The 24,977-nt window shown below is 37.1% G+C and overlaps 3 protein-coding genes across 3 annotated transcripts; all 3 read left to right on the forward strand.

Moving 5' to 3' along the window:
• Window positions 1-7,343: 7,343 nt before the first annotated feature.
• On the forward strand, window positions 7,344-8,674 carry tal2 (T-cell acute lymphocytic leukemia 2). Its single transcript, XM_081365493.1, has 2 exons — window positions 7,344-7,521; window positions 7,626-8,674. Exon 2 carries the CDS (start codon window positions 7,641-7,643, stop codon window positions 7,968-7,970), a length of 330 nt encoding a protein of 109 aa, XP_081221619.1. The 5' UTR covers window positions 7,344-7,521; window positions 7,626-7,640; the 3' UTR covers window positions 7,971-8,674.
• A 4,559-nt stretch (window positions 8,675-13,233) lies between these two features.
• LOC308691336 (UDP-glucuronosyltransferase 2C1-like) lies at window positions 13,234-18,091 on the forward strand (the record flags this gene model as incomplete). Its single annotated transcript, XM_081366412.1, has 6 exons — window positions 13,234-13,942; window positions 14,025-14,173; window positions 16,548-16,679; window positions 17,114-17,201; window positions 17,420-17,639; window positions 17,803-18,091. The coding sequence occupies 6 exons, from the start codon at window positions 13,234-13,236 to the stop codon at window positions 18,089-18,091; spliced, it is 1,587 nt and encodes a 528-aa protein (XP_081222538.1).
• A 1,255-nt stretch (window positions 18,092-19,346) lies between these two features.
• On the forward strand, window positions 19,347-23,307 carry LOC308690782 (UDP-glucuronosyltransferase 2C1-like). The gene is made up of 6 exons (XM_081365466.1): window positions 19,347-20,108; window positions 20,192-20,340; window positions 21,308-21,439; window positions 21,579-21,666; window positions 21,971-22,193; window positions 22,286-23,307. The coding sequence occupies exons 1-6, from the start codon at window positions 19,355-19,357 to the stop codon at window positions 22,566-22,568; spliced, it is 1,629 nt and encodes a 542-aa protein (XP_081221592.1). The 5' UTR covers window positions 19,347-19,354; the 3' UTR covers window positions 22,569-23,307.
• Window positions 23,308-24,977: the final 1,670 nt, after the last annotated feature.

Consider the following 24,977-nt stretch of genomic DNA (forward strand, 5'->3'; position numbering starts at 1 on the left):
CTTGATAAGGAGGTGAAACTCTCCTTCCTCTCGGCGCAATCTCAGGATTGGATGGACCCAATATTTCCTCTTTCTTTTTTTCTTTTTAAGAAGAAAGAGTGCAACAAATTCATCCTCACTGCTTGACGAATCTTTTTTTATTTTTTGCGTTTTTAAAAATTATGTAAAAGGAAACATGGCTTTTTTCACACTCTCTTTGTTTTTCCGCAGCTTTTCAGTGAAATTACAGCTGAGTCCAAAGTCAAAACGGCCACCATGAAGAGTGAGAATACACCCTTCTCACACATAAACAGCCCAGCTCACCCTCCTCATCCTCATCTGCCTCTCTGGACTCAGGATCCTGATACGTTACATCTGGAGGATAAGATGCCACGTAGCCAGTTGATTGGTCAGTCTTAGTGTTTAGAAAAGACAAATTAGCTTAAATCTTACAGACAGGATCCAAAATGAATACTTGCCAAGGACCAAATGTGAGAAAATAATGATTTGGTCATTATAACTATTATTTATATATTTATGAAAATAAATTATAAAAATAATGGTAAGATTTTAAATATATATTTAAAATGAATGTCTAAATATATAAATGTTTATAACTAAATTCACAAGATTTATAGAAAGTTTATGAAAATAAATGATGATAAGATTATAAATAAATAAATATTTAAAATTAATGTCTAAATATATAAAATAAATTTGTTAAAGATTTTGTTAGCATATTGCATAGCTGTGTTGGGAGTTAATTGTTTTGTTTGTGATAACGCAATGAAAAATGCTAAATTATGTGGACATAACTTTTGGTCAGGCTGTCATACTACATACTACGCGTGTTGCAACTACCTAGACGGCACTACCTTCCTTCTATGACACACTATCTCACGATGCCATAATATATAGATAAATACTGATTGATTTGTACTTGATTACTTATACTCTTATTACAATAATAACAATGCTAAATATAGTTTATCATTATCAGTCAGGGGCAGTCGTGGCCTAATGTTAGAGAGTAACCCGAAGATTGCCTGTTCGATTCTCAAAACCCGCAGGGAACGACTGAGATGCCCTTTAGCCCAATCACTCCCCAGGCGCCACAGCAAAATGGCTGCCCAGTGCTCTGAGAGTGTGTGTCCACAGTCTGCAGTGTTCACTACTCACTGCTCCTAATGTGTGCTGTGCACTAACTTGAATGGGTTAAATGCAGAGGGCAAATTCAGAGTATGTCACTATACAGAGAGACTCACGTCACTATACAGTTCACTGCCCAGTTGGAAATATATATGGTTGGTAGGTGTGTAGGTGTTGGTAGATGTGGCTATGGACAAACACTAATTTTGGACCCTTTGGACAGGTAAAAATTAAATATTTTTTTCAGAGCAATAATTTTAATTGTTTCTTTATCACATTAGCAGGTCATAACAGAAGAAAAGGAGAGGAAACATGGAGAAAAAGCGAGTTATTTCTTCCAGATTCAACTCACTCTCACTCATTCAACCCCTTTTTGCCAAGTCCGTTCAGCCAAGCTTCAGCTACAGCGAGCGTCTGGCAGCCGCAGGGTGAAGGATTCATTCAAAACCCAAATCTAGTGCCAGGCCGTGATGTTCCCCGAGGGTCTGCCCGTGTTCCCCTGGCTCCTCTGCCCACTCCTGAAGTGCTGGGGTACAGGAACACTGCCTGTGCATTCAGCTTTAGGCCGCAGGGTCAGACTCACCGGAGCTCACCTGAGAACGATCTGCCTCGCAGGACCGGAGAGGAGAGGAAGAGGCGAGGAGAAGAAGACGCCCACAGTGGTACACACACACACACATGCAGGCAGCAACACACATTCCTAACCTGTATGACTTCCTTTCTTCTGCAGAACACAAAAAAGAGATTTTGAACAGCGTTAGATCTATGGAGCTAAAATGGTCTCAATAAGCTAATTTACATTTAACAAAAAGTGTATGTATTTGCAAACAGCAATTCACAAAATCATAATCTAAATCATATTGGCAAAATACAGAACATTCAGAAATGTGCATACATACTTGCTAATTTATGAAATTGTGCCTTGCATTTGGGATTGTAAATTTGTTTGGGCATTTGAAAATCGTATTTTGTTAATGTGAATTAGCTTATAAGCATTTGTGAATCATATTTTCTAAATGAATTAATTTAGCTCCTTAAGCCTGTAGATCCCATTGCCTTTCACTGTATGGTTGAAAAACAGACATTTTTCTAAATATATTTTGTGTTCCACAGAAGAAAGAAGGTTATACAGTTTTGGAACGACATGATAGTGAAGAAATTATGACAGAATGTCATGTAAAATTTTAAACCGAAATCCACCACAAAAGACCAGTTCCAGAGGACAGGAGAGTTTAGCTCCATTATTTTCTGTCTGTGTGTTTATTGGTAGATCCTCCACACTGCAAGAGAGGAAAACTGCTGTATGAGCGAGTTCCAGGCAGGAATGACGGACAGACCAGACTGAGATTTTTCTGAGAAACTTTTGCTTCTTTCTCTCTTCAGTTTATCACTCGAAATTTCAGAATATTTCTCATGTTCATATGTATATTTTGTTTTTATGTAGAATATAATGTGAAATCAATACAGTTCATCCATATGTTCGAATGGATATATATATAAAAACATATATTTTAATATTGTAGATATTGTTCATATTAAAGATTAACCTATCATCCTTTAGGTGTATTTATAGTATTCTTGGTTCAGAGAACAGTTAAATTAATTTACAATAAAAAAAAAAACATTTGTCATTTATATATTAAAAATGTACATTTTTATTTAACTAAATTTAAAAAATCAATTCGATTACAATTGCATTACATTACAATTGCAGATTTTTTTTAGATTCAGGGACAGATTTACTAAAAGGGGCAAATTAGTGTAAAAGCGCAATTCCCAAAAAGCTTCCCAAAGATAGTTCTGCACGTGATCTACTGAGGACGCAAATTACACAGCCGGATCATTTCCATAATGACCAACACAATCTACCAAATTACCATTTGGTTTAAACAAGCTTTTTTTTGGGCATAAATAATGGTGCAAATACCAGTAAATTGACTAGCGCAAACCTTAGTAAATACTTTGCATGATTCATTTAAATACTTTCCTCCCATACATTTTGCGTCTGAAAGGGAAGCTCCTAGAAATGCTTATGCAATAAGATCAGCCGCAAAAATAACCCTGTCCACGCCTTTTCAGCGCTAATTTCTCACTGTGTGACTTTAGTAAATCCTGACAGTAGTTTTTTAACTCCAAAAAAGGGTTTGCGCTGGAGAAAGCTGTTAGTAAAGCTGGCCCTTAATATTTTTTATTTATATTTAAATTATTTATAATTAAATTAGATTTTTATTTTTTTATTTTTTATTGATTTTCCCAGGGATCCCATAGTCATTAGAAGAAGAAAAAAAAAGCCTGGAAATGTCATGAAAAAAAAAGAGAAATTTTAAAAAGGCATGGACATTTTTATAGTTTATTAATTATTCTAATTTGTATTTTTTCAAAATTTTCTAATATTTCTTATAATGGTCAACTATAAAATAATTTTGAATATATGATTATTAATGACTACTACTAATAATGTAATTTCTGTAACATTTTTTAAATATCTTACAGAAATCGTATAAAAAAAAGTCATGGAAATTTACTAGTCAAAATATGCGAACCCTGTTTTATAATTGTGGGGTTTAAGTTTTTTTTTTATATATATAGATTTATAATTTTAAATGTACGTCGGGCACAGCAGAGGGTCTGATCTCTGATTGCTCAAAAGTATTTAGTGCCTTGTTGTTTTTTTCCTCTAAGTACAGTCCGCAGTATTACGTGGCTCCTTTATCTACTGACCTTTAACCTACCGTTGAGAGTGAACGTGAGCACACATGCATCTGTTAGCTTTATAGTATGTGCACAGAAGCAGGTGTGGAGAATGCATCTGCATTCAGACGCAAGAGTTCTTTTCAGATGTGGCACTTTATTGACAAACAAGCAACTGCGTTCATTTCTTGCTACACGTTACTCCTGTTTATTTAGAGGTCACGCTTCTGCTACGCATTTGTGTACTGGTCTGGAACTGAATAAATCATTTGGCATGTGAAGCTGAATTGATTGGCGTTAAAAAAAAACATTTTCCAAATTGCCGGTCTGGATGTTGATTGGCGACTGTGTTGACAGTGGCCATTAATTTATCTCCCACACCATACACGTTTCCAGCCCCTCGCTATTTTCTTAAATGAGCGTGATAGAAAGATAGTCATTCAATTACAGGACAATCTTCTTATCGCTGACAGTCAGAGCCGAGAGAAAGCAGCGCACGATGAGAGGAGGAGGAAGAGAGGGAGAGTGATGGGGGTCGGGGGGGCTTATCTCAGCGCGCCAGCAGTCTGACTGCAGCCCCTCGCAGGAATGAGCTCGAGAAAACACACTCCCATAGGGCATTTTCCTCTCTCCATCACGCTCCCTTTCACTCTCTCTGCACCCCCCGTTAGTCTCAGCCTCTGTAAAACACCAAACAGCCTCCATAAATAACTCCAACACCATCTGAACCGCCACGTCTGCCTACACAAACAAAAGCAAATAAAACCACAGTTTTCGGACACTGGGGGAAGACGTGTGTCCAGTCTAAGGCAGTAAAACACAGCGCTTTAAATAAACACGTCAGTAATGTGACCGTAATCACAGCGCTCTTTCAGATGGAAAAAAGCTGTGAGAACAGGGCATGCTGTTCAAATCTGACCCTTTTTAACCACTGTTCATTGCAAGCATTAGGTCAAATCAGTTGTCACTCTAACTGCATTGTCAACAATGTACTAAATGCTCAAATAGGAACCGTTGGGAAAGGTTCCTACCTTTAATAGGTCCTTTCTGAGGCAGTCTGAACAAACCACAAACACTACAGTAAGTTACTTGCTTTATTTTATTTTATTTTAAAATTTATTGTTGCTAATTGGCTATTTTTTCCCTTTTCCACCCACGTTTTTATATATATATATATATATAATCATACAAATAATATAATATACTGTATATATTTAAAAAATATAGTTTAAATCCAAATAATAAATACTTAAAAGTGTGTGTTTATACTTTTTTGGTTTACATTGTTATTTATATTTAAAATAAAAATATATATGTATATATAAATATATATATATATATATATATATATATATACACGTGTACGTGTGTGTGTGTGGCTGAAAATGAAAATGTAAAAATATGAATTATAAAATTAATAGAATTTCAATATAGTTAATATATGTTAACGTTTAGTAAAATGTTTATATTTAATTAAATGTGTGTGATGTTTAGATATTATTTTATATATATTTTCAAAGCAAAATTGTATTTCTCATAATTTTCTCTTATTTCATGAGAATTTAGTTCTCAGTTACTTTTAATTCATGTAAGTATCAGCTTTGTCTCAGAATTTCTTGAAGCTAAATAAAAAGACACATTTGATAGTTCATTTGGATCGCACAGCTCTGAACATTGGCATCATTATAAGAATTTGATGAGGAATATCTGAATTCATATTGACAGCTATAACTTTCGATTACAGACTTTGGAGCGAATCTGAGGGATTACTGGCGTGTTTTCGCAGGAGAAACATCTGTGCAGCAGAAGCATTCATTTAGTTGCATTGCTGGAGAAACAATTGCGATATGCCACGAGAAACCGGAGCTCAGGTAGGTGTAAAGTTTGAGAGTTTGGTTGCATGCAGGTTCGCGGGTTGTTGAAGTTTTTGGCCGATCTGAAAGGCAGCTCTGCAGGTGCAGGGAGTGTTGAGCGGTCGAGTCTGTATGAATGGAAGTCGTGAATTCAACTCCGTTCTAACTGTGTCCGTCCTCTGCCTGACTCCTAATCCCTCCATAATCCCATTATGCAAATCCCCCACAATTCTCAGAGAGACTTTTAACGCAACAATTGCTGCAGCGAGACACCAGCTTTTGATCTGAAGGGAGGTTGAGAGTGCGAGAGAGAGCGAGAGGGGGCTTCGGAGACCTTGGCCCCAAAGAATGTGCTGATCCACAAGCTTGCCTCTGTCATAACCTAGTGTAATTTATGTGAAGCCCCAGGACATGCTAAACAAGATTACCATCATTCAGACAAAACCCATATTATTTCTCTGTCAGGGTGAATATGCTGTGTTTTTTTTTGGCAAAGTGTTGTCCAATCAGGGGAAGGTTTTCATTATGATGTCACTTCACTATTGGACAAAGTCGCTGTAATAGATCTGTTAGCAGGTGGACGTCCAGCATCCCAACAATAGAGCGAAACACATTTTGTACAACGGCCACGTATTCGTTAGAGCTCATAGGCTATAAGTCTGCTTTGAATAGTCCGTCGTTTCTGTTGTTGCCCGATGGGGTGAATGTGGAAGTGTTTAAGATAATAATAATGAATAAACTTCAAACTCGCATCAATAAAAATGGTATATTATGCTGGTTCGTTCACGTCATTTAGTTCCATTAGAGAAGTGCTATTAGAAAAGATCTGCATTGTGAAGATTTATAAGCTGACATTTAAAGAGAGGACAATATTATTATATTTGGATTTTATTCTGTGGATTAAAATGAGAACATGCAAAAACTAAAATATTTGTCAAAACTCTTTAGAAGCATAGTGAAGCTTGACTTTTTGGTAAAATACAACCTTAAGAGTGTTAATCATTGGATTATACCTTCCTTTTAATTTGTCTAACCTGTTTATATAACCAAGCTCTCTATAAATGTGACTGACAGCGTGAAGTATTTAGTAATTTAATATTTTTTATTGGCTTGAAAATGGAAATTTAAATAGATTAATTATAAAGTTAAATATCATTATATTTAGGTAATTTAATATCACTATTATTTAGAATTTAATATAGTTTTGAAACTGCTGTGCAGACAAGATTAAATATGAATTATAAAGTAATATAATTTATAGAATTTAAACATTTAATAGTGTAAAAATAAAAAAATAGAATAGAATAAAGAGTTTTTAACACTGCTGTGAAGTCAATATTAAGTCCAGGATATGATGCATGAGACAAAAGCTTTATATTAATGTACCCTGCTTGGTTTAAACACTAGACGGCATTTTGTTTTACATGTTCAGTTGGTCAAAAGCTGGATTTCCTTGTATTTAGCCCCCGAATGCTATAGCTGTGAATGAAAACATGATGCATTATGTTAATCAATTTAAACGCATTAGTGGCAGATGTAAAAATCTTCCCCCCCACTCACACCCTGCGACGTCACACAGCAGCAGGACTATAAAAACGAGAGGCACAAGCCAAACCCCACCCCTCCCTCACATGCTCTCTCTCCTTCACCCTGTCTTCTGTCTTGAGGAGTTTGTTCAAGGGTTCAGTGAGAGTGAGAGGACGGATGCGGGCTTATTACCTGACAGCGTTTTATCTTTCCTAAACACTGCTGCTTTCACCTGCCGTCGGGACTATTTTTGGATTTTTCACGCCAGAAAATTTGCTCCTGATGCCCCAACGTTCATAGAGCTTCAAGACAACGGAAAGTGGTAAGATATCGTTTGTTTGTACGGAATTATAATAATTTTTCCCCAATGTATAATATTCAGACAATGGCATGACCGTCTGTTTTTTTTTTTTTTTTTTTTTGCAGAAGTACCGCAGTATCATGACCAGGAAGGTTTTCACCAACACACGCGAGCGCTGGCGCCAACATAATGTCAACACAGCCTTCGCGGAGCTGCGGAAACTCATTCCCACGCACCCGCCTGAGAAAAAGCTCAGCAAGAACGAGATCCTGCGGCTGGCCATGCGCTACATCAACTTCCTGGTGACTCTGCTGGAGAGCCAGGGCGGAGAGCCGTCGACTCACTCGCAAGCCGCGCTCCTCACGCTGCTCACGGGGAACATGCAGAACCTGCGCACCGACCGCACCTGGACCAGCGACACCGACCCGCCATCGCCCGGGTCCAGCTGCGACGGCTCAGAAGCGTGGTAGAGCTAAACCAACGTACGCTCCTCAACTGAGGCGTGAGCATTCTGTAAGGATTCTGTGACTGTGACATTTTTTGAAAGTTCCATCGCCATGGAGACACAAAGCTGGAGTGGATTTCCGGAACTCGGAATGTTCATGTTCATTATGACATCACAATCACTCATGCTGTTTGGAAATGAATGATCTGTGGAGACACTTTATTCACCAGTACTTTAAAAATTGCTGTCACGTGTAATCCTGGAAACCATGGAATCCATGGAAAAACCCTGAACAACATAAGCATCGTCAAGAATGCACTTTGGAAGCATCTCCCCAATACTTTTTAGTATTTATATAATTTAATCTCCTAAAAACTCAAGAATGTTTTGTTTGAGATTTGAAGCCAGTAACAAGCTTAGATTTCAAATGTTAATTTATTTGATTGTATTTAATGTGTTTATTTAATATTTATGCTATTAATGGACTCAGCACATGCAACTAGTTGTACATTAAATTGTAATTTATTAAATGGAAAATGTTATTGTTTAAACTACTCTGCATTCACAAATACAAAATATGTTTTGCCAAAGATTATTTTTGTGCATTCATTATTAAAAATTGTAGAATGTTTTTTTTTCCCTCATGAATCAAACAATTGCGTTACTTGAAAATTATTATTTATTGTATTAATTTATTAGTCGATTTGATATTAAAATAAGTGAAAAGGCTTATTCAATCATTCTTCGAATTCACTAAAATATTTCGATCAAACATCATCAGTTCGGTGAAAGTGGTTTCGTCCTAACCAGTTTATGTGAGCATGTATTGCTGTATCTGCTCTGAAGACTCTGATTGGCTTTTATGTTGTGGTCAGATAATTGTTCACTGCAGTGCCAGTTTAAGAGCCGTGTGACCATAGCGATGACCTCTGGAAGTGTCCAAGCCACATGAGAGAGCGGATTGTGGACACAGCTTAACTTTTGGTCCGAGGCCAGAGGTCATCTTGGAGTCAAAATCCACACTCGTCAGTGACCAATCAGGTGTATGTTTGCGTAACAATCGAACATCAGTACAGAAAATGGATCTTATTTTAATTAGACATTTAAAAGAGTGACAAGTTTCATATACACAGATGACGCAGCTGTTTCATAAGTTTAGTAACTGGCCGCATCTCATAAGACATGTAAAGAACACATCCAAGTCTTATTTCAACCCAAAACCAGGAGAACAAAAGCAAGAAATTATGTTTTGCATGAAGAAAATAGTCTAGTTTAGGACCATTCATTTTTTATTTTGCGTTGTGATATTTTTATGCCAATTGAGCTCTTAATCTCAGTGTCAATGGTAATATATGTTGTTTTGAATGTAATTTATGCAGATTTTTTACTTACAGTATAAGAATAAGGTTTTTAGCATCATATTAATTAATATTTTTTGGGGGATACATTTTTTGTTTAAGCCAGGAGGTCAAATTAAAAAGGCTCGATTTTCCTCATGCTAATTAAATTTTTCTTTTGAATTTTTGGGGTGAAATATGATCTGACCCTTACTTAGTGACATTCAGCCTATTATAAGATGATTTTGGATACATGCATGTAACACTGCAAATGAGCATATCCATCATTTATGTTCAGATCACTTTAGTCAGTAGGCCACATTTGACCCTAAATGTAAAAAATATTCTGATAAATCCCTCTTAGCCTTGTTCGAATCATCATCACAGAGGAAGAGTGAGTTTATGGGCAGCTGTTCATACCACTTTACCCGTCTAAAATCAGCAGCTGACTGCCCTCTGCACTAATCACCATTTAACACAACACACAATCACAACCGCAAACACACAAAAAAGGAAACTTTGTGATCCTAAAACCAAACACGAAAAGCAAAGCTCATCTGGCGAGTGCGAGTTACTAATGCTTATTTAAACTAACCCTTCTGTTTTAGATCTAATGTTCAAACAACACACATCATGCATCATAACTTTGAATATCTGCTAACAATTTTCAGAATATATACCAAGCATATAAACTATTAATTTATTGCACAGCTCTATATATAAAGTGGAAAACAGGCTATATCCAACTTTTTTTTTTTTGCATACATACAGTATACTCACATAAAGCATATACGTATATATAATATATAGCAAAAAAAGTATGTAAAATTATCGCCCAGCTCTTTATATAAAGTTGGATCTATACTGTAAGTATGTCCAACTTTATCCACACACATACAGTACACACATGTAGGGTGATAGGCTATATATTATAGCAAAACTAAACTACTTGATTCTTTATTTTGCCACAAAATGCAACTATATTATCGCCCAGCTTTTTATACAAAGTTGTATATATAAGTACAAACTTTATCTGCATACATATAGGTTGATATAAACTACATAGCAAATCTCAACTGCTTGATTGCTTGAATCGTCACAAAATAAACTATATTATCGCCCAGCTCTAATCTGCTTAAAATGCGACTTTAAAGCATGAAGATTTTAAGATATTATAAAGCATAATGATTTTCTGTGAAGCTGCTTTGAAACGATTTTGTGAAAAGCGCTATATAAATAAATTGGACGATGCATATCTAAGACTCCTTACATCCCATATATTGTGCTGTGCTATGTTTAAACTGATATGATTAGACTCCAGCTCTATAACACAGCAACTGATATTTAAAGCAAATTTTAAAGCGATGAAAAGAGAGTAATTATTAATAATAAATAATAAACAGACTCCGTTTCAGCATGACTAATACATCCCACGTCTCCTCTTCTTTCCAAGTGTCCTCCTCTCCTTCACTGTTCTACTCCAAGTATGCGGCTAATCTTCTATTGAGTGTGCTTTTCCTTATCGGAACCCCACACTCTGCCTAAATCTGTTATCACAATGGAGCAGATCATGGGCTTCTCCCTCCCTCCCCCTCTCACATGCATTCACTCCCGCGCTCCGTTGCCCTCCCCGAAAGAAGGCTGAATGCAGAAGTGTCTCTGGTGCCAACCGATTAGCCCTGATCTCTTTATACGTCTAAACCAATTCACATGCTGCATGCTAAATTTTTCCCACTGTCTGAGCCCCCGTCTCCAAAAAAAAAAAAGAAGGGCTAGAGGGGTCATAAATCCTTATATTATATTTGCACCCCCCCCCCCCCCTCAAAAAAATAAATAAGGCTTGCATGGAAGAGAGGGTAGAAAGTGTTATCTGTGTGAGACAGGAGAGCTGGCAGGTGCATTGCTGGCTGGAGAGACACTATTGTTGGCCGGACAGCGGCTCTCTCTCCTCTAGAGCACTTTTTTATGGCACACTGACAATCCAATGATCTGTAATCAGATTAGGCAAATCTATACTTCAAAAAGCATCATGCTGTAACTTACTGAGGAAGAAGAGTTAGAACATTTTGGATTAGGGGAAAAAGTAAAACCTCTGAAACCAATTCTATGGAGAAGGCTCTAAATATTTGGTATTGTAATATTTTAGATGTTATTGATGAATATGTTGTCACATCCCAGTGTAATGCGTTAAGGTGTACACTACACATTCAGTCTGGAAGAGTTGACATTTTACTGTCAAAAAATATATATTTTTAATTTAGATAAAACTAAGATTAGTGGATTATGTTTTAAAAGAAAATACGGTCAGTCTTTCTACTACAAAATGTCATATTTAATTCAATGTGTTATTGGCAGTTTCTTTGCAATTATGTGTAATATTTACTAGCAGTTTCTGGGTAAAATTGTTTCAAAGTGAAACCTTTTTTTAATTTTTATTCTGGGCAGTAAGGGTTGTCAGATTTTGCAGAAAATCATGCAGTAATGGGCACATACTGCAATTTTTTTTAGCTTCAGACTATAAATCCAGCCAGTTGGGAGGATGTCATTATATTTTGTGTTGATTGAGAACACATTGCTTTAATTTGTGTGCATATTTCTGTGTGAGTTTGATGTTCCGGTTCAATTAACTGTATGATTCCAAGTTATCATTTCTAAGTCAGCAATGATATCTAGTGCTTTAAAATCTGTTCAGATAGATAGATAATTTTTATTTGTGAATATATTTATATTTTATAATGTTAAATATATTAATGTTATTATTATATAATATAAAATTATTTTTAAAAAATAAGTAAAAAAAATATAAAAATAAGCTTAAAATATTAAATGATACATTAAAATAAGAATTATATTTTATAAGAATGCATATTTGTGCTCTAGTTTTGGTTATTCATTACTAAGCATTAGTACTAAACATTACTGTCCCTCATGGTTACTGGAGAACTTTGACTGACTGCTTTTATTTTAAAAAAACAAGTTTTTTTTGGGAGGGTGCCCAGGTTCTGTTTTGGGCCATAAATGTGAAAGTGTGTTTCGTCGGCTGGGGAAGAGCGACAAGGTAAACAAGGAAACAGGAAAAGCCTATGTTTTTCTAAATTTGCATGTATAATTATGAAACAATCTTTCACTACTTGAAATTTCATGTCAACTTACATATTCACAAATTAACTAAACATTTCGGACAAGAAATCAAGGTAACACTGTAATATTACAGTCCTTATTACACATTACATGTAGTAATAACTATAAATTTGTGCATAATTACATGAAACTAACCCTCAACCAAAACTTAACCCTATAGTAAGTACACGTATAATAATTATTACTCTGTACATAAGTGTATAATTACACTGTAACACGGACGACTTAAAAATAAATTGTAACTGAAATTGATTAGGTGTCATCATAGTAATATTTTACAAATATATAGTTTGCTTAGTTTTGAAAATTTTTTAAATTTGTCTCTTATTAAAATGGTTTTTAAATGAATAAACATTCTTGGTCCAGATATCATGCCAATCAATATTCAAACAGGAGTAGTTAGGGAAGCACTACAAGAGGTGCAACTAATCAGAATTGCACAGTACCGAAGAGAAAAACTAAATTTGCACAATCCACATTTTCAGTTAAAGGTGCACTGCTCAGGAACAGTTTGCCAGTGCAAGTAAAAATGCAAACTGAGTTGGGAATTTTTTGGGGATTTTTTTTTAAAGACACTTAAAAAAGAAAAACAATGGTTAAAATTGTAGCAATGTTATTCTGCATCATCCCTGTTAAATAAACAACTGAAAATAAATAATTTTACCTCACAATATTTTTAAGATGCATCAATACCTTTTACCTGAACAGTTTATGGATTGATCTCAACCATGACTTTGCTCTTCTAGGTTAATAATTATACAGTACCTGCTGGTTGTGGGACACTGAGTGATCACACTGTCACTGGCAATCATGAGATTAATCGTCGGTGTGCTTTTCTTACTCACTGTGCTCAGTCCTGCAGAATGTGGGAATATTTTAGTTTGGTTTACTGAGGGCAGTCACTGGATCAATCTGAAGATTGTGTTGGAAACATTGATTGACAGGGGACACCATGTCACAGTGATGGTGCCGGATGCCACTCTCTACATGAAAGCTGAAGAAACGGATCGCTTCTCCTACCAGCCCTTTAACGTGTCCATGGATGCACAGGAGGTGCAAGACTCCTTTGAGGATTTTTTACATTTCTCAATGTATGAGATGGATCAGTTAAACTTGCTGCAAATTCATATCAGATTCTACCAGCTTGTCTCCAAAGATCAAGACTTGTGTCTTGCATACTGTGATGGTGCTCTAAACTCTCCGGAGTTGATGGACAAATTGCAGCATGGAAAGTGCGACGTCATGCTGGCCGATCCGATCTACCCATGCAGTGAGATATTAGCTGAAAAGCTGGACATTCCCTTGGTTTACACGCTACGATTCTCCATCGCTCACACTGTAGAGCGCATGTGTGGTCAGAGACCAGCTCCACCATCATTTGTTCCTGGAGCCATGAGTAAACTCACAGACAAGATGAGCTTTACAGAGCGAATCCTCAATATGCTGTTCTACCTTTCTCAAGATGCTTTTGCCATTAGTCTGTGGAAAAAAATGGACAGCTATTACACTGGATATTTTGGTGAGTTGAATAAGCTGGAGGGGAAAAAATGATCGTACTTCAAATAAAAGCTAATTTTGTTTTTTAAAATCTTTCATTTCAGGACGGCCCACTTCCTATTGTGAGATGATGGGTAAAGCTGATATCTGGTTGATCAGAACCTACTGGGATTTTGAGTTTCCACGGCCATTCCTGCCCAACTTCAAATTCATTGGAGGGCTTCACTGCACCCCTGCCAAGCCTTTACCCAAGGTGCATCTGTCTTTTTAATAGTCTACCAGCTCAAAATCTGAAATTCATGAGACACATGCTTTGAATCATCAAACCAGGAAAAAAAAACAAAAAAATCTGTACGGTAAACCTGACAGGAATAGTAATAACAGAGGTCGCGTTACACTGTCGCGTTAGACTTCCGCATTGTCAGTCATTTTGACGGACAGGGTCGTAAAAATTACCGGTCATTTTAATGTTCACATTTTAAAGATAATAAGCCATTTAAAAGGCTCTGTTTTGGTTCACATTTTGCTTTTTATTCATGTACAGGACAAGCATATACGTAGGCTAGATTATGCATTTATTTATTTATGAAGAGAAAGTTGAACAGGGAATGTGCGTCACTTTTCAGGTTTCATCATGAATGTTTGTCCAATAAATCGCAATAAGCTTTGTGCTTTGTTACTTTTGATATGAAACAAAGTCTCAGCTTTCAGATTCTGTCTACTTTATCACAAAATTCAAACAATAAATACCGTTTTAGCACTCTTTGATAGAGAGAGATCACTGTAGCGCCTGAGTTCAAGCGAAGCGGAGCGCGAGTGAACACGATCAATTCCTTCCTCTTTACTACGTTACAGAACGAAATTAACATGAATGAACATTGTTAATGATTTCATTGAACATGAAAAAATTTGTTGAAAGATACAGTACAATATACCGAAATCAGACAGAGTTGGGGATAATGTTTTTTTTTGAAAGATTCATAAAGATAATCATAAAAAAAAAAAAGTAAATACTTTGTTTAAAATGCTAAATTTTCCATGTAATTATAGCCTTATAACTAGTTACTTATAACTAGTGGCTGGTCTGTGTGCAACTTCACAAAACTAGAAGACTTTCTGAATGTATATAAGCGAGATGCTTTTTACAAAGAAACATTTAAAACATGAAAAATAATAATTATGGACAATCAATAAATTATGAATGATTTACTTCCATTATGTGAATAATACATCACCTAAAGGATTATTATGAACACCTGTTAAATTTCTCATTAATGCAATTATCTAATCAACCAATCACATGGCAGTTGCTTCAATGCATTTAGGGGTGTGGTCCTGGTCAAGACAATCTCCTGAACTCCAAACTGAATGTCAGAATGGGAAAGAAAGGCGATTTAAGCAATTTTGAGCGTGACATGGTTGTTGGTGCCAGACGGGCCGGTCTGAGTATTTCACAATCTGCTCAGTTCCTGGGCTTTTCACGCACAACCATTTCTAGGGTTTATAAAGAATGGTGTGAAAAGGGAAAAAAACATCCAGTATGCGGCAGTCCTGTGGGCGAAAATGCCTTGTTGATGCTAGAGGTCAGAGGAGAATGGGCCGACTGATTCAAGCTGATAGAAGAGCAACTTTGACTGAAATAACCACTCGTTACAACCGAGGTATGCAGCAAAGCATTTGTGGAGCCACAACACGCACAACCTTGAGGCGGATGGGCTACAACAGCAGAAGACCCCACCGGGTATCACTCATCTCCACTACAAATAGGAAAAAGAGGCTACAATTTGCACGAGCTCACCCAAATTGGACAGTTGAAGACTGGAAAAATGTTGCCTGGTCTGATGAGTCTCGATTTCTGTTGAGACATTCAGATGGTAGAGTCAGAATTTGGCATAAACAGAATGAGAACATGGATCCATCATGCCTTGTTACCACTGTGCAGGCTGGTGGTGGTGGTGTAATGGTGTGGGGGATGTTTTCTTGGCACACTTTAGGCCCCTTAGTGCCAATTGGGCATCCTTTAAATGCCACGGCCTACCTGAGCATTGTTTCTGACCATGTCCATCCCTTTATGACCACCATGTACCCATCCTCTGATGGCTACTTCCAGCAGGATAATGCACCATGTCACAAAGCTCAAATCATTTCAAATTGGTTTCTTGAACATGACAACGAGTTCACTGTACTAAAATGGCCCCCACAGTCACCAGATCTCAACCCAATAGAGCATCTTTGGGATGTGGTGGAACGGGAGCTTCGTGCCCTGGATGTGCATCCCACAAATCTCCATCAACTGCAAGATGCTATCCTATCAATATGGGCCAACATTTCTAAAGAATGCTTTCAGCACCTTGTTGAATCAATGCCACGTAGAATTAAGGCAGTTCTGAAGGCGAAAGGGGGTCAAACACAGTGTTAGTATAATGTTCCTAATAATCCTTTAGGTGAGTGTATGTATTAATGTTGTCAATAAAGTAACTGTAGTCTGATTACGAGTATTTTAATCTAATTACAAGTACTTCAATTTTGTAATCAGTTACTACCCAGTAATGCCTAGGTAGTACTTGATATTAAAAACATTGTAGCAAAAAGAGAAGGTACTGAACATCCTTTTTTTGTGTGTGTAGGATCTAGAGGAGTTTGTACAGAGTTCAGGGGATGATGGGATTGTGGTCTTCACTCTGGGGTCCATGGTAAACAACATAACCAAAGAGAGGAGCAATACGATCGCCTCTGCACTGGCACAGATCCCACAGAAGGTTATTTTACCATCTTACATTCTTCTTTTACGGATTTCGTTCTTTATAATTTCATAGGAGATAAAACACTTCAAGAGAGTCCGCACACTCTACTAAAGAAGTCATCAAGTGCGAAATAAAATCAATACTTTACCGAAAAAATCAGTAGCACCTCACTGCAGTACAAGATATCTAGGGGGTGGAGATGGGTAGGTTTAGGTATATGTAAGGTGGGAGGAGTTGGATCTGGATCCAACTCCTCCCCCTGGATTTCGTGTTCTGCAGTAAGCTAATTTGTCAAGCAGGAGGAAGGAAGGAAAGAGGAGGAAAAAATAGAAACTTTGACATGCACTACATTTAATATCAGTCCGTCTAGCTCAGCTTGTGGTTCTCTAAAATCTCATTGTCTTTATACACACATCAGTTGCGAGTGTGGTTCTGTTTTTTATTTGCAGGTCTTATGGCGATACACTGGAGACAAGCCAGACACTCTTGGTGAAAACACCAAAATATATGAATGGATCCCTCAGAATGATTTATTGGGTTTGTGTTATAATTTGTGATTGTGTATTTATTTTATTTTAAGGAAAATAAAGCAACAATTAGAAGATCTAATGTTAAACTGTTTTTTGACATTTACTGCTAACTAACTGAATAATACTACATTCAGTTTAATGGCACAGTCATTTGATTGAAACTCTGGCGCTTCCTACTGAGGTTTGTGACCATTTGCCAAACATCACAATCTTCTCCTGTTTCAGGCCACCCCAAAACCAGAGCATTTATCACTCATGGAGGCACTAATGGCATATATGAGGCCATATATCATGCTGTTCCAATGGTCGGGATCCCCTTGTTTGGTGACCAGCCAGATAATTTAGCTCATATGAAGGCCAAGGGTGCTGCTGTTGTTATAGACTTCAACAGTATGCAGATTCAAGAGCTGGTGGTTGGACTCAATGCCGTCATTAATGACCCCTCGTGAGTTGACTGTCATTGTACAACGATGACAAGACTTCAGTGTAGATATTTTGAGGAGTCAATGCTGGTTTTCTTGTTTCTTGTCAACATTGATAAAATAGATAGATGAACAGTTTATAAAGTATAAAGATACATATTATTGTATTTGTCTTCATCTCCGCAGGTATAAAGAGAATGCAATGCGTCTGTCCAGGATTCATCATGACCGACCAATGAAGCCTTTGGATGAGGCGGTGTTCTGGATTGAGTTCGTCATGCGCAATAAAGGCGCTAAACACCTGCGTGTAGAAGCACACAACCTTACCTGGTACCAGTACCACTGTCTGGATGTGTTCGCTTTTCTTTTCACTATCCTGACTGTAGTCCTCTACGTCTTCTTTAAATTGAGCAAATTCTTCATAATGTGTTGCTGTTTTAAATCAAAGCAGGAAAACAAAAGAAAAAAAGAGTGATTAATTTTGACTGATACAAAAATACAGTTCATATATATATGCATTGATTTTTTTTTTTTTTTTGCTTTAGTGTGCCAGTAAGAAACAACAGTTTATGTTTCCAATTAATTGTAATAATCCAGATACTTAATTTCAAATAAGAAAAAGTGAAACAGGGACATCTGGACCATATTGCCCTAAAGTGTGTACCTTTGAATGAATACCTTAGCACTTTACATGAAGTGCACTAAGTGATCACAGACTCAGCTGCTAGTAATCATGACAATGACAATATGTGTTCTTAAAGGGATACTTCACCTCTGGAAAGATGAATGTGTATTTAAAATAGGTCATTTATGTAGAAGAAATGTGAAGACATTTTTTAATTTGGAGCTTTCTAGACTGAGAAAAGCCAGAAAATGTATTTTTGGCTTATGTGGATGAAAGACAACAACTCCCAGAATGCACTTGCTTCGCTGCCCTAGGAGGCCACGCCTACCGGTAAGAGAGCGCAGTTGAAAACAAGGTTAGACTACCAGTGAGTCTCCGTGATGAGTCTGCCTGGGATTTCGGGATCGCCCAAAATTTTGCGTTCTACAGTCGCCATTCATTATGTTTAATGTGGCGAGCAGGACGAGGCTGACGGCCGCGGGTTTAACGGCGCGAGGCCGGTGGCGTCATTACTGAGACGCGCCTGTCTCGCATCTCTCATGCAAAGCCTGCGCCGAAATTGTGACTGATTTACAAAAGAATCCACTGTGAAATGTAACGAATACAAATAAATATTGCTCAGCTGAGACATTCACATTGTAGAAAATAAATAAGCACAATCCTAGCATTAGGATCCTTTGGAAGGTAATGTTGTTTTAGTGGAGTGATCCTACATCTTACTAACACGCCAGTGGGCGGGACCAAAGTTGCAATAATGAAGTAGGCATGTTTTTTTTTTCGTTGCACCATTATGTCATAAAGAGGCACATTCCACAATGAGTCGTTCGCTGAGCTTGGTTACAATAAAACCTGTTTTTGGACTAACAAGGAAGTTTTCAGTTCTCAAACTTACAGGATATTCTTATAGTATGATGACCTCTTAAATGTCAAAATCTCAAGGAAATTTTGATTTCTCAGTTCATGACCCATTTAAAGCTACGTGAATGAATCTGCTTTATCTGTTTTACACTTTGGCCTCTACCTTTTACCCTGTTGATTTATGAGCTTGTTGATTTATGATTCATGACTTGTTAAAATCTACTATGTTAATAATTATACCAGACAGTCCAGCACATGAGACAAGAGACTAAAGATCTCATAATCTTATCACTGGCAATCATGAGACTCCTAGTCTGTTTTCTTTCTCTGCTCACTGTATTTGGAACTGGAAAGTGTGGGAATATTTTAGTTTGGTATACTGAGGGCAGTCACTGGATCAATCTGAAGATTGTGTTGGAAGCATTGATTGACAGGGGACACCATGTCACAGTGCTGGTGCCGGATGCCTCTCTCTACATGAAAGCTGAAGAATCGGATCGCTTCTCCTACCAGCCCTTTAACGTGTCTATGGATGTAAAGGAGATGCGAAACTTCATTGATGAATTTCTGCATTTCTCAGTGTATGAGATGGATCAGCTAAACTTCCTGCAGATTCTAATTAAATTTTACGACTTTGGGTCCAAACATCAGGCTATGTCTCTGGCACATTGTGACGGCATTCTGAAATCTCCGAAGTTGATGGACAAATTGCGTAATGGAAAGTTTGATGTTGTTTTGTCAGATCCGCTCTACCAGTGCAGCGATATTGTGGCTGAAAAGCTGGACATTCCCTTGGTTTACACGTTCCGATTCTCCATCGCTCATATTGCAGAGCGGTTGTGTGGTCAGATACCAGCTCCACCATCATTTGTTCCTGGAGCCATGAGTAAACTCACAGACAAGATGAGCTTTACAGAGCGAATCCTCAATATGCTGTTCTACCTTTCTCAAGATGCTTTGGCCTTTAGTCTGTGGAAAATAACAGACAGCTATTACACTGAATATTTTGGTGAGTTGAATAAGCTGGAGGGGAAAAAAATTATTGTACTTCAAATAAAAGCTAATTTTGTTTTTTAAAATCTTTAATTTCAGGACGGCCCACTTCCTATTGTGAGATGATGGGTAAAGCTGATATCTGGTTGATCAGAACCTACTGGGATTTTGAGTTTCCACGGCCATTCCTGCCCAACTTCAAATACATTGGAGGGCTTCACTGCACCCCTGCCAAGCCTTTACCCAAGGTGCATCTGTCTTTTTAAAGATTCTACCTCATTTGCTGTTAAGAAGAAGATAGGAGATCTGAATTTCTTAAAACAAACAGGGTACGCTAGCCTGGGTTTCCCCATTATGCCTTGCGCGCAGCGCGATTTTATTCACGCTGCTAGGCAGCCTGGACACCATGGACCAGATTTTCCCCTCAAAAAGGGAACCAATCACAGAACGGGGAGGGAGCAGCAAGACGATGACGACGTCTATGCGACACACCGAAGCAGTTTGTTTATATCTATGGATCCAACATGACAGCAGACGCGAAGTTACCTTTCGATGCAGCCTTAGATAGTGTTCTAAGTAGTTTAAAATTGCAAGTTTATTTCGTCTTCTTTCTCGTCGAATTTCTGTCACTCTACATACATCATCTGGTATAATTGAAACGATTGGCTATGAGCTACGTACAGGCGCATTTGATAGACATTCGTAGCGCCCAATAAACGGCTCTGGGGATTCGTAAACCACGCCTTAAATATGAGAAAATGAACATGTGGTTCCCAGACCATGTCTCAATGAGAAGAGGTCTGACGTTAGCTAGGCTAAGGGTACGCATGAGTTGAAAATAACTCGCAGTTCAGTGAGTCAAATGATGACTCATTGACCAGTCTGAATGGATTCTGTTCAAGTAAACTGAATATTTCTAAACTATACATTAAAAGAACAAGTTCATAAGTAATCAAACTACACTGGTAGCGTTGTATGTTTTTGATTTGCTAAAAAGAAATGACTCCAAAGTCATTTGTTCTTGAATCGGACTGCACTGGTCACGCTGTGTTGTTTGCCTGAAATTTGTGAGGATAAACAATTGCTTTTAGCACCAATATTTTACCTGGAAACTGCGGTGAATTGTACCTGTGGCAACATATTTAAGATATTGTAGAAATATGTAAAAAAAAAATCACTTTTTCACAGCACAAGTTAATGGTGTTTTTTGTGTAGGACATGGAGGAGTTTGTACAGAGTTCAGGGGATGATGGGATTGTGGTCTTCACTCTGGGGTCTTTGATAGACAAAATTCCCAAAGAGATGACCAACAGGATCGCCTCTGCACTGGCCCAGATCCCACAGAAGGTAACTGACCGTTCTTACACCCTTAACACCCAAATATCATGAACACATAAGCACTGCAGTAGGTTAATTTTCTCTTTATAATCTCTCTGTCATCATCACTGATCTGTTGAGTGTGTGGTTTTGCATGTGTGTGTTGCAGGTCTTATGGCGATACGGTGGAGAGAAGCCAGATACTCTTGGTGAAAACACCAGAACCTATAAGTGGATCCCTCAGAATGATTTATTGGGTTTGTATTATCATTTGTGATTGAATGCGACTTTTATTTTAAAATAGTCATTCCTGCTGAAAAAAAAAAAAAAAAATGAAAAAAACACACTAAAGGTAACAATGGGAGTAAATTAGGCCTGCTGAAGGTTTTAAAAAAAGCCCTTATGTTAATTATTCAGTAGGCTATACAACAATTTATTACTTGAGTTGTCTAAATTGTTCTTTTTGAGTCTGGTTGTGTAATTTGGAGTTTGCTCCATGTAAACTTCCAACAACTTTTGCTTTTTCATTGTTTGTTTATCCATATTTGACTCCTGTTTCAGGCCACCCCAAAACCAGAGCATTTATCACTCATGGAGGCACTAATGGCATATATGAGGCCATATATCATGCTGTTCCAATGGTCGGGGTCCCCATGTTTGGTGACCAGCCAGATAATTTAGCTCATATGAAGGCCAAGGGTGCTGCTGTTGTTATAGACAATATAAAGACCATGCAGCCGCAAGAGCTGGTGGATGGACTCAATGCCATCATTAGCGACCCCTCGTGAGTCACTCATATCATATCTGACTCTTGTCAGTCTATGTTCTCTGTTGCACTACACAGACACATTACATTATTTGTCTTCATCTCCGCAGGTATAAAGAGAATGCAATGCGTCTGTCCAGGATTCATCATGACCGACCAATGAAGCCTTTGGATGAGGCGGTGTTCTGGATTGAGTTCGTCATGCGCAATAAAGGCGCTAAACACCTGCGTGTAGAAGCACACAACCTTACCTGGTACCAGTACCACTGTCTGGATGTGTTCGCTTTTCTTTTCACTATCCTGACTGTAGTCCTCTACGTCTTCTTTAAATTGTGCAAATTCTTCATAATGCGTTGCTGTTTTAGATCAAAGCAGAAAAACAAAAAAGAGTGACACTTGTTTTGATTTTTTTCTTTTTTTAAAGCCTTATTGCTCTAAACATTTTGTCTCCACCCACACAAAGGTCTTTTTGAGGTCCAGTAGCTCAAAAATATCCTGTCAAGTCTCCACCTATAACTTCAGCTGTCAATAGGATGTTCCTTATCACCACACAGGGCTGTAAAGTGCGACAAATATGCGAAAAAAATTGGTCTGTGCGATGAATAAATGTACCACTGTAGCACTCCTGCGATACAGTTTTGCATGTTCATAACACAGCCGCTTAAAAGTGTGAGAGTGATTGTGCTTGTTTGTGAGTGAGATTGATGGCGCACTGCTATTATACTTGGTAGTTGTAGTCTATTGTGTGATTAAAACTCGTGTCCCGGCTGCATTGAGTCATTTTGTCCAGTGGAGTGGCCAGCAGACATGCTAGATCTGTGACACACACACACACACACACACACACACACACACACACACACACACACACACACACACACACACACACACACACACACACACACACACACACACACACACACACACACACACACACACTATGCTCTAAACTAAAGAAAAGATGCAACTGTTGACAGTATTAGTCTCATAGAGGAGTGTCATGGGTTAGTGCTAGTTTGAAAACAAGAGTTTTTATTTAGTGATCTCTTCCCACAGATCTGTTCTACTCTGATGTGTAAGAGGTATGTTTCTGCACTCTTCCATTTTTAGCAAATAAATAAAACGTTTGTCTAAAAACAATTTTTGTGATGGTTTGTATTTTTTGTGCACTTTATGGAACATAAATGCTTCTTTAAGTGATGAACTCTGGTTTACTGGTACAACATTACTGGTTTTCATACAACTGTGTGGTCTGTGCTACAAAACTTTCAACCTCTGTAGCACCAGTGCTATGCGCAAATAAAGTTTACGTACAGCCCTGCCACATTACTCAACTTTGGATGGCCTCTCATCTCACAATACTTTTTTTTTTTTTTAGTCAGTTCAAATACAAAAACATTTCAGTACAATGCAAAAAAAAAAAAAAAAAAATGGTTGCAAAGCATTGACAATACAGCTCAAAATATTTAACCAGATAAACAAAAATAAAAAATAAACAAACATAAGAACAAATACAAAAATATAAGTATAAAATATCAGGGCAGTTATATGTATTTGAAAAGCTTTAATATTTGTATTGTTTTTATAAGCTTTTTATTTTGTGATCTCATGTTTGAAAGAGTTTCAAAATATATTGTTAGATCAGTGATATAGAAGGCAATATAGGAGGGTTTCTTTTGAGTTATTCTTTTCTTATGAATATAAAATTTTGCCAAAATGATAAAAAGATTAATTATATAATTTTGGTTTTCAGAAAAAAAATGGGTTTTGGAAACAAAGTAAAATGTCACGAGGGTCTAAATTAAGACAATTTTTTGTCATATCTATTTTAAAGTCAGTCCAAAAAGAAATAGAAAAAGGGCAATATAAAAATAAATGTTCAAGGTCTTCAAGTGATGCATTACAAAAAGTGCACTTATCACAAACAGCGTGAATACATCTACTAATGGTTGCATTTACAGGATAGCATCTATGAATAATTCTGTACATTACTTCTTTGACTTTATTAGAAATAATAAACTTATAGGGCTCATCTCACAATACTAAACTAGAATGCTGTAATTCTTAATTATAATCATAATTATAATCCCCGCCTTTTAAATTTGGGAATGAGCTATATTTTAAAAAGCACTATACCAAATCAATATGATCAGTACATTGAATTAACGTTAAGTATTTTATAAATAAAACAATCTAATTGCGTTTGTACTGTGGTTTACTCTTGAAATTCAATATTGTAGCGCTAATATTGTTCAGTCTTGCACTTATTTTTCATTTGTAAGTCACTGGATAAAATAAACTGACTGCTACATGATAGTGATATAAATGCATTTTAAAGATCATAAATTAAAATCATAAGTTTTTTAACTTTAAGAAATTTATATTTAGAACGATGAAGAGAAAAACAATACACTCTCGTTCTGTGCATTCATAAGTAAGTAACCTATTTTTTACAGTCTTATGTAAGTAACATGTGGCTGCCCCCTAGTGGTCGTTGTAAATCATTGCAACAGGACTTTTATTTTATTTAAAGGCCTAATGCCTGTTTTAGTAGTTTACTTCACACATCGCGAACAACCAGTAGACCATCAACAAGCAAGCGAACTCTTCATGTGATCCTGTCAGTTTTCCTTATATGATCGGTTAAACCCGAGATGATTAGAGCAGGTTTGGTGATCAAGAGATTTGCTGCATGGATGATGGTCTTACATTTAACGCTAGTCCATTTTAGATTGGGTAACGTTAGTTTTGTAGCGCAACGGCTAGAATGGGTAATTCGTTCACCCAAGATTGATTAAAATT

Source organism: Scardinius erythrophthalmus (genome assembly GCF_964197995.2).
Source record: "Scardinius erythrophthalmus genome assembly, chromosome: 5".
Taxonomy (NCBI): domain Eukaryota; kingdom Metazoa; phylum Chordata; class Actinopteri; order Cypriniformes; family Leuciscidae; genus Scardinius; species Scardinius erythrophthalmus.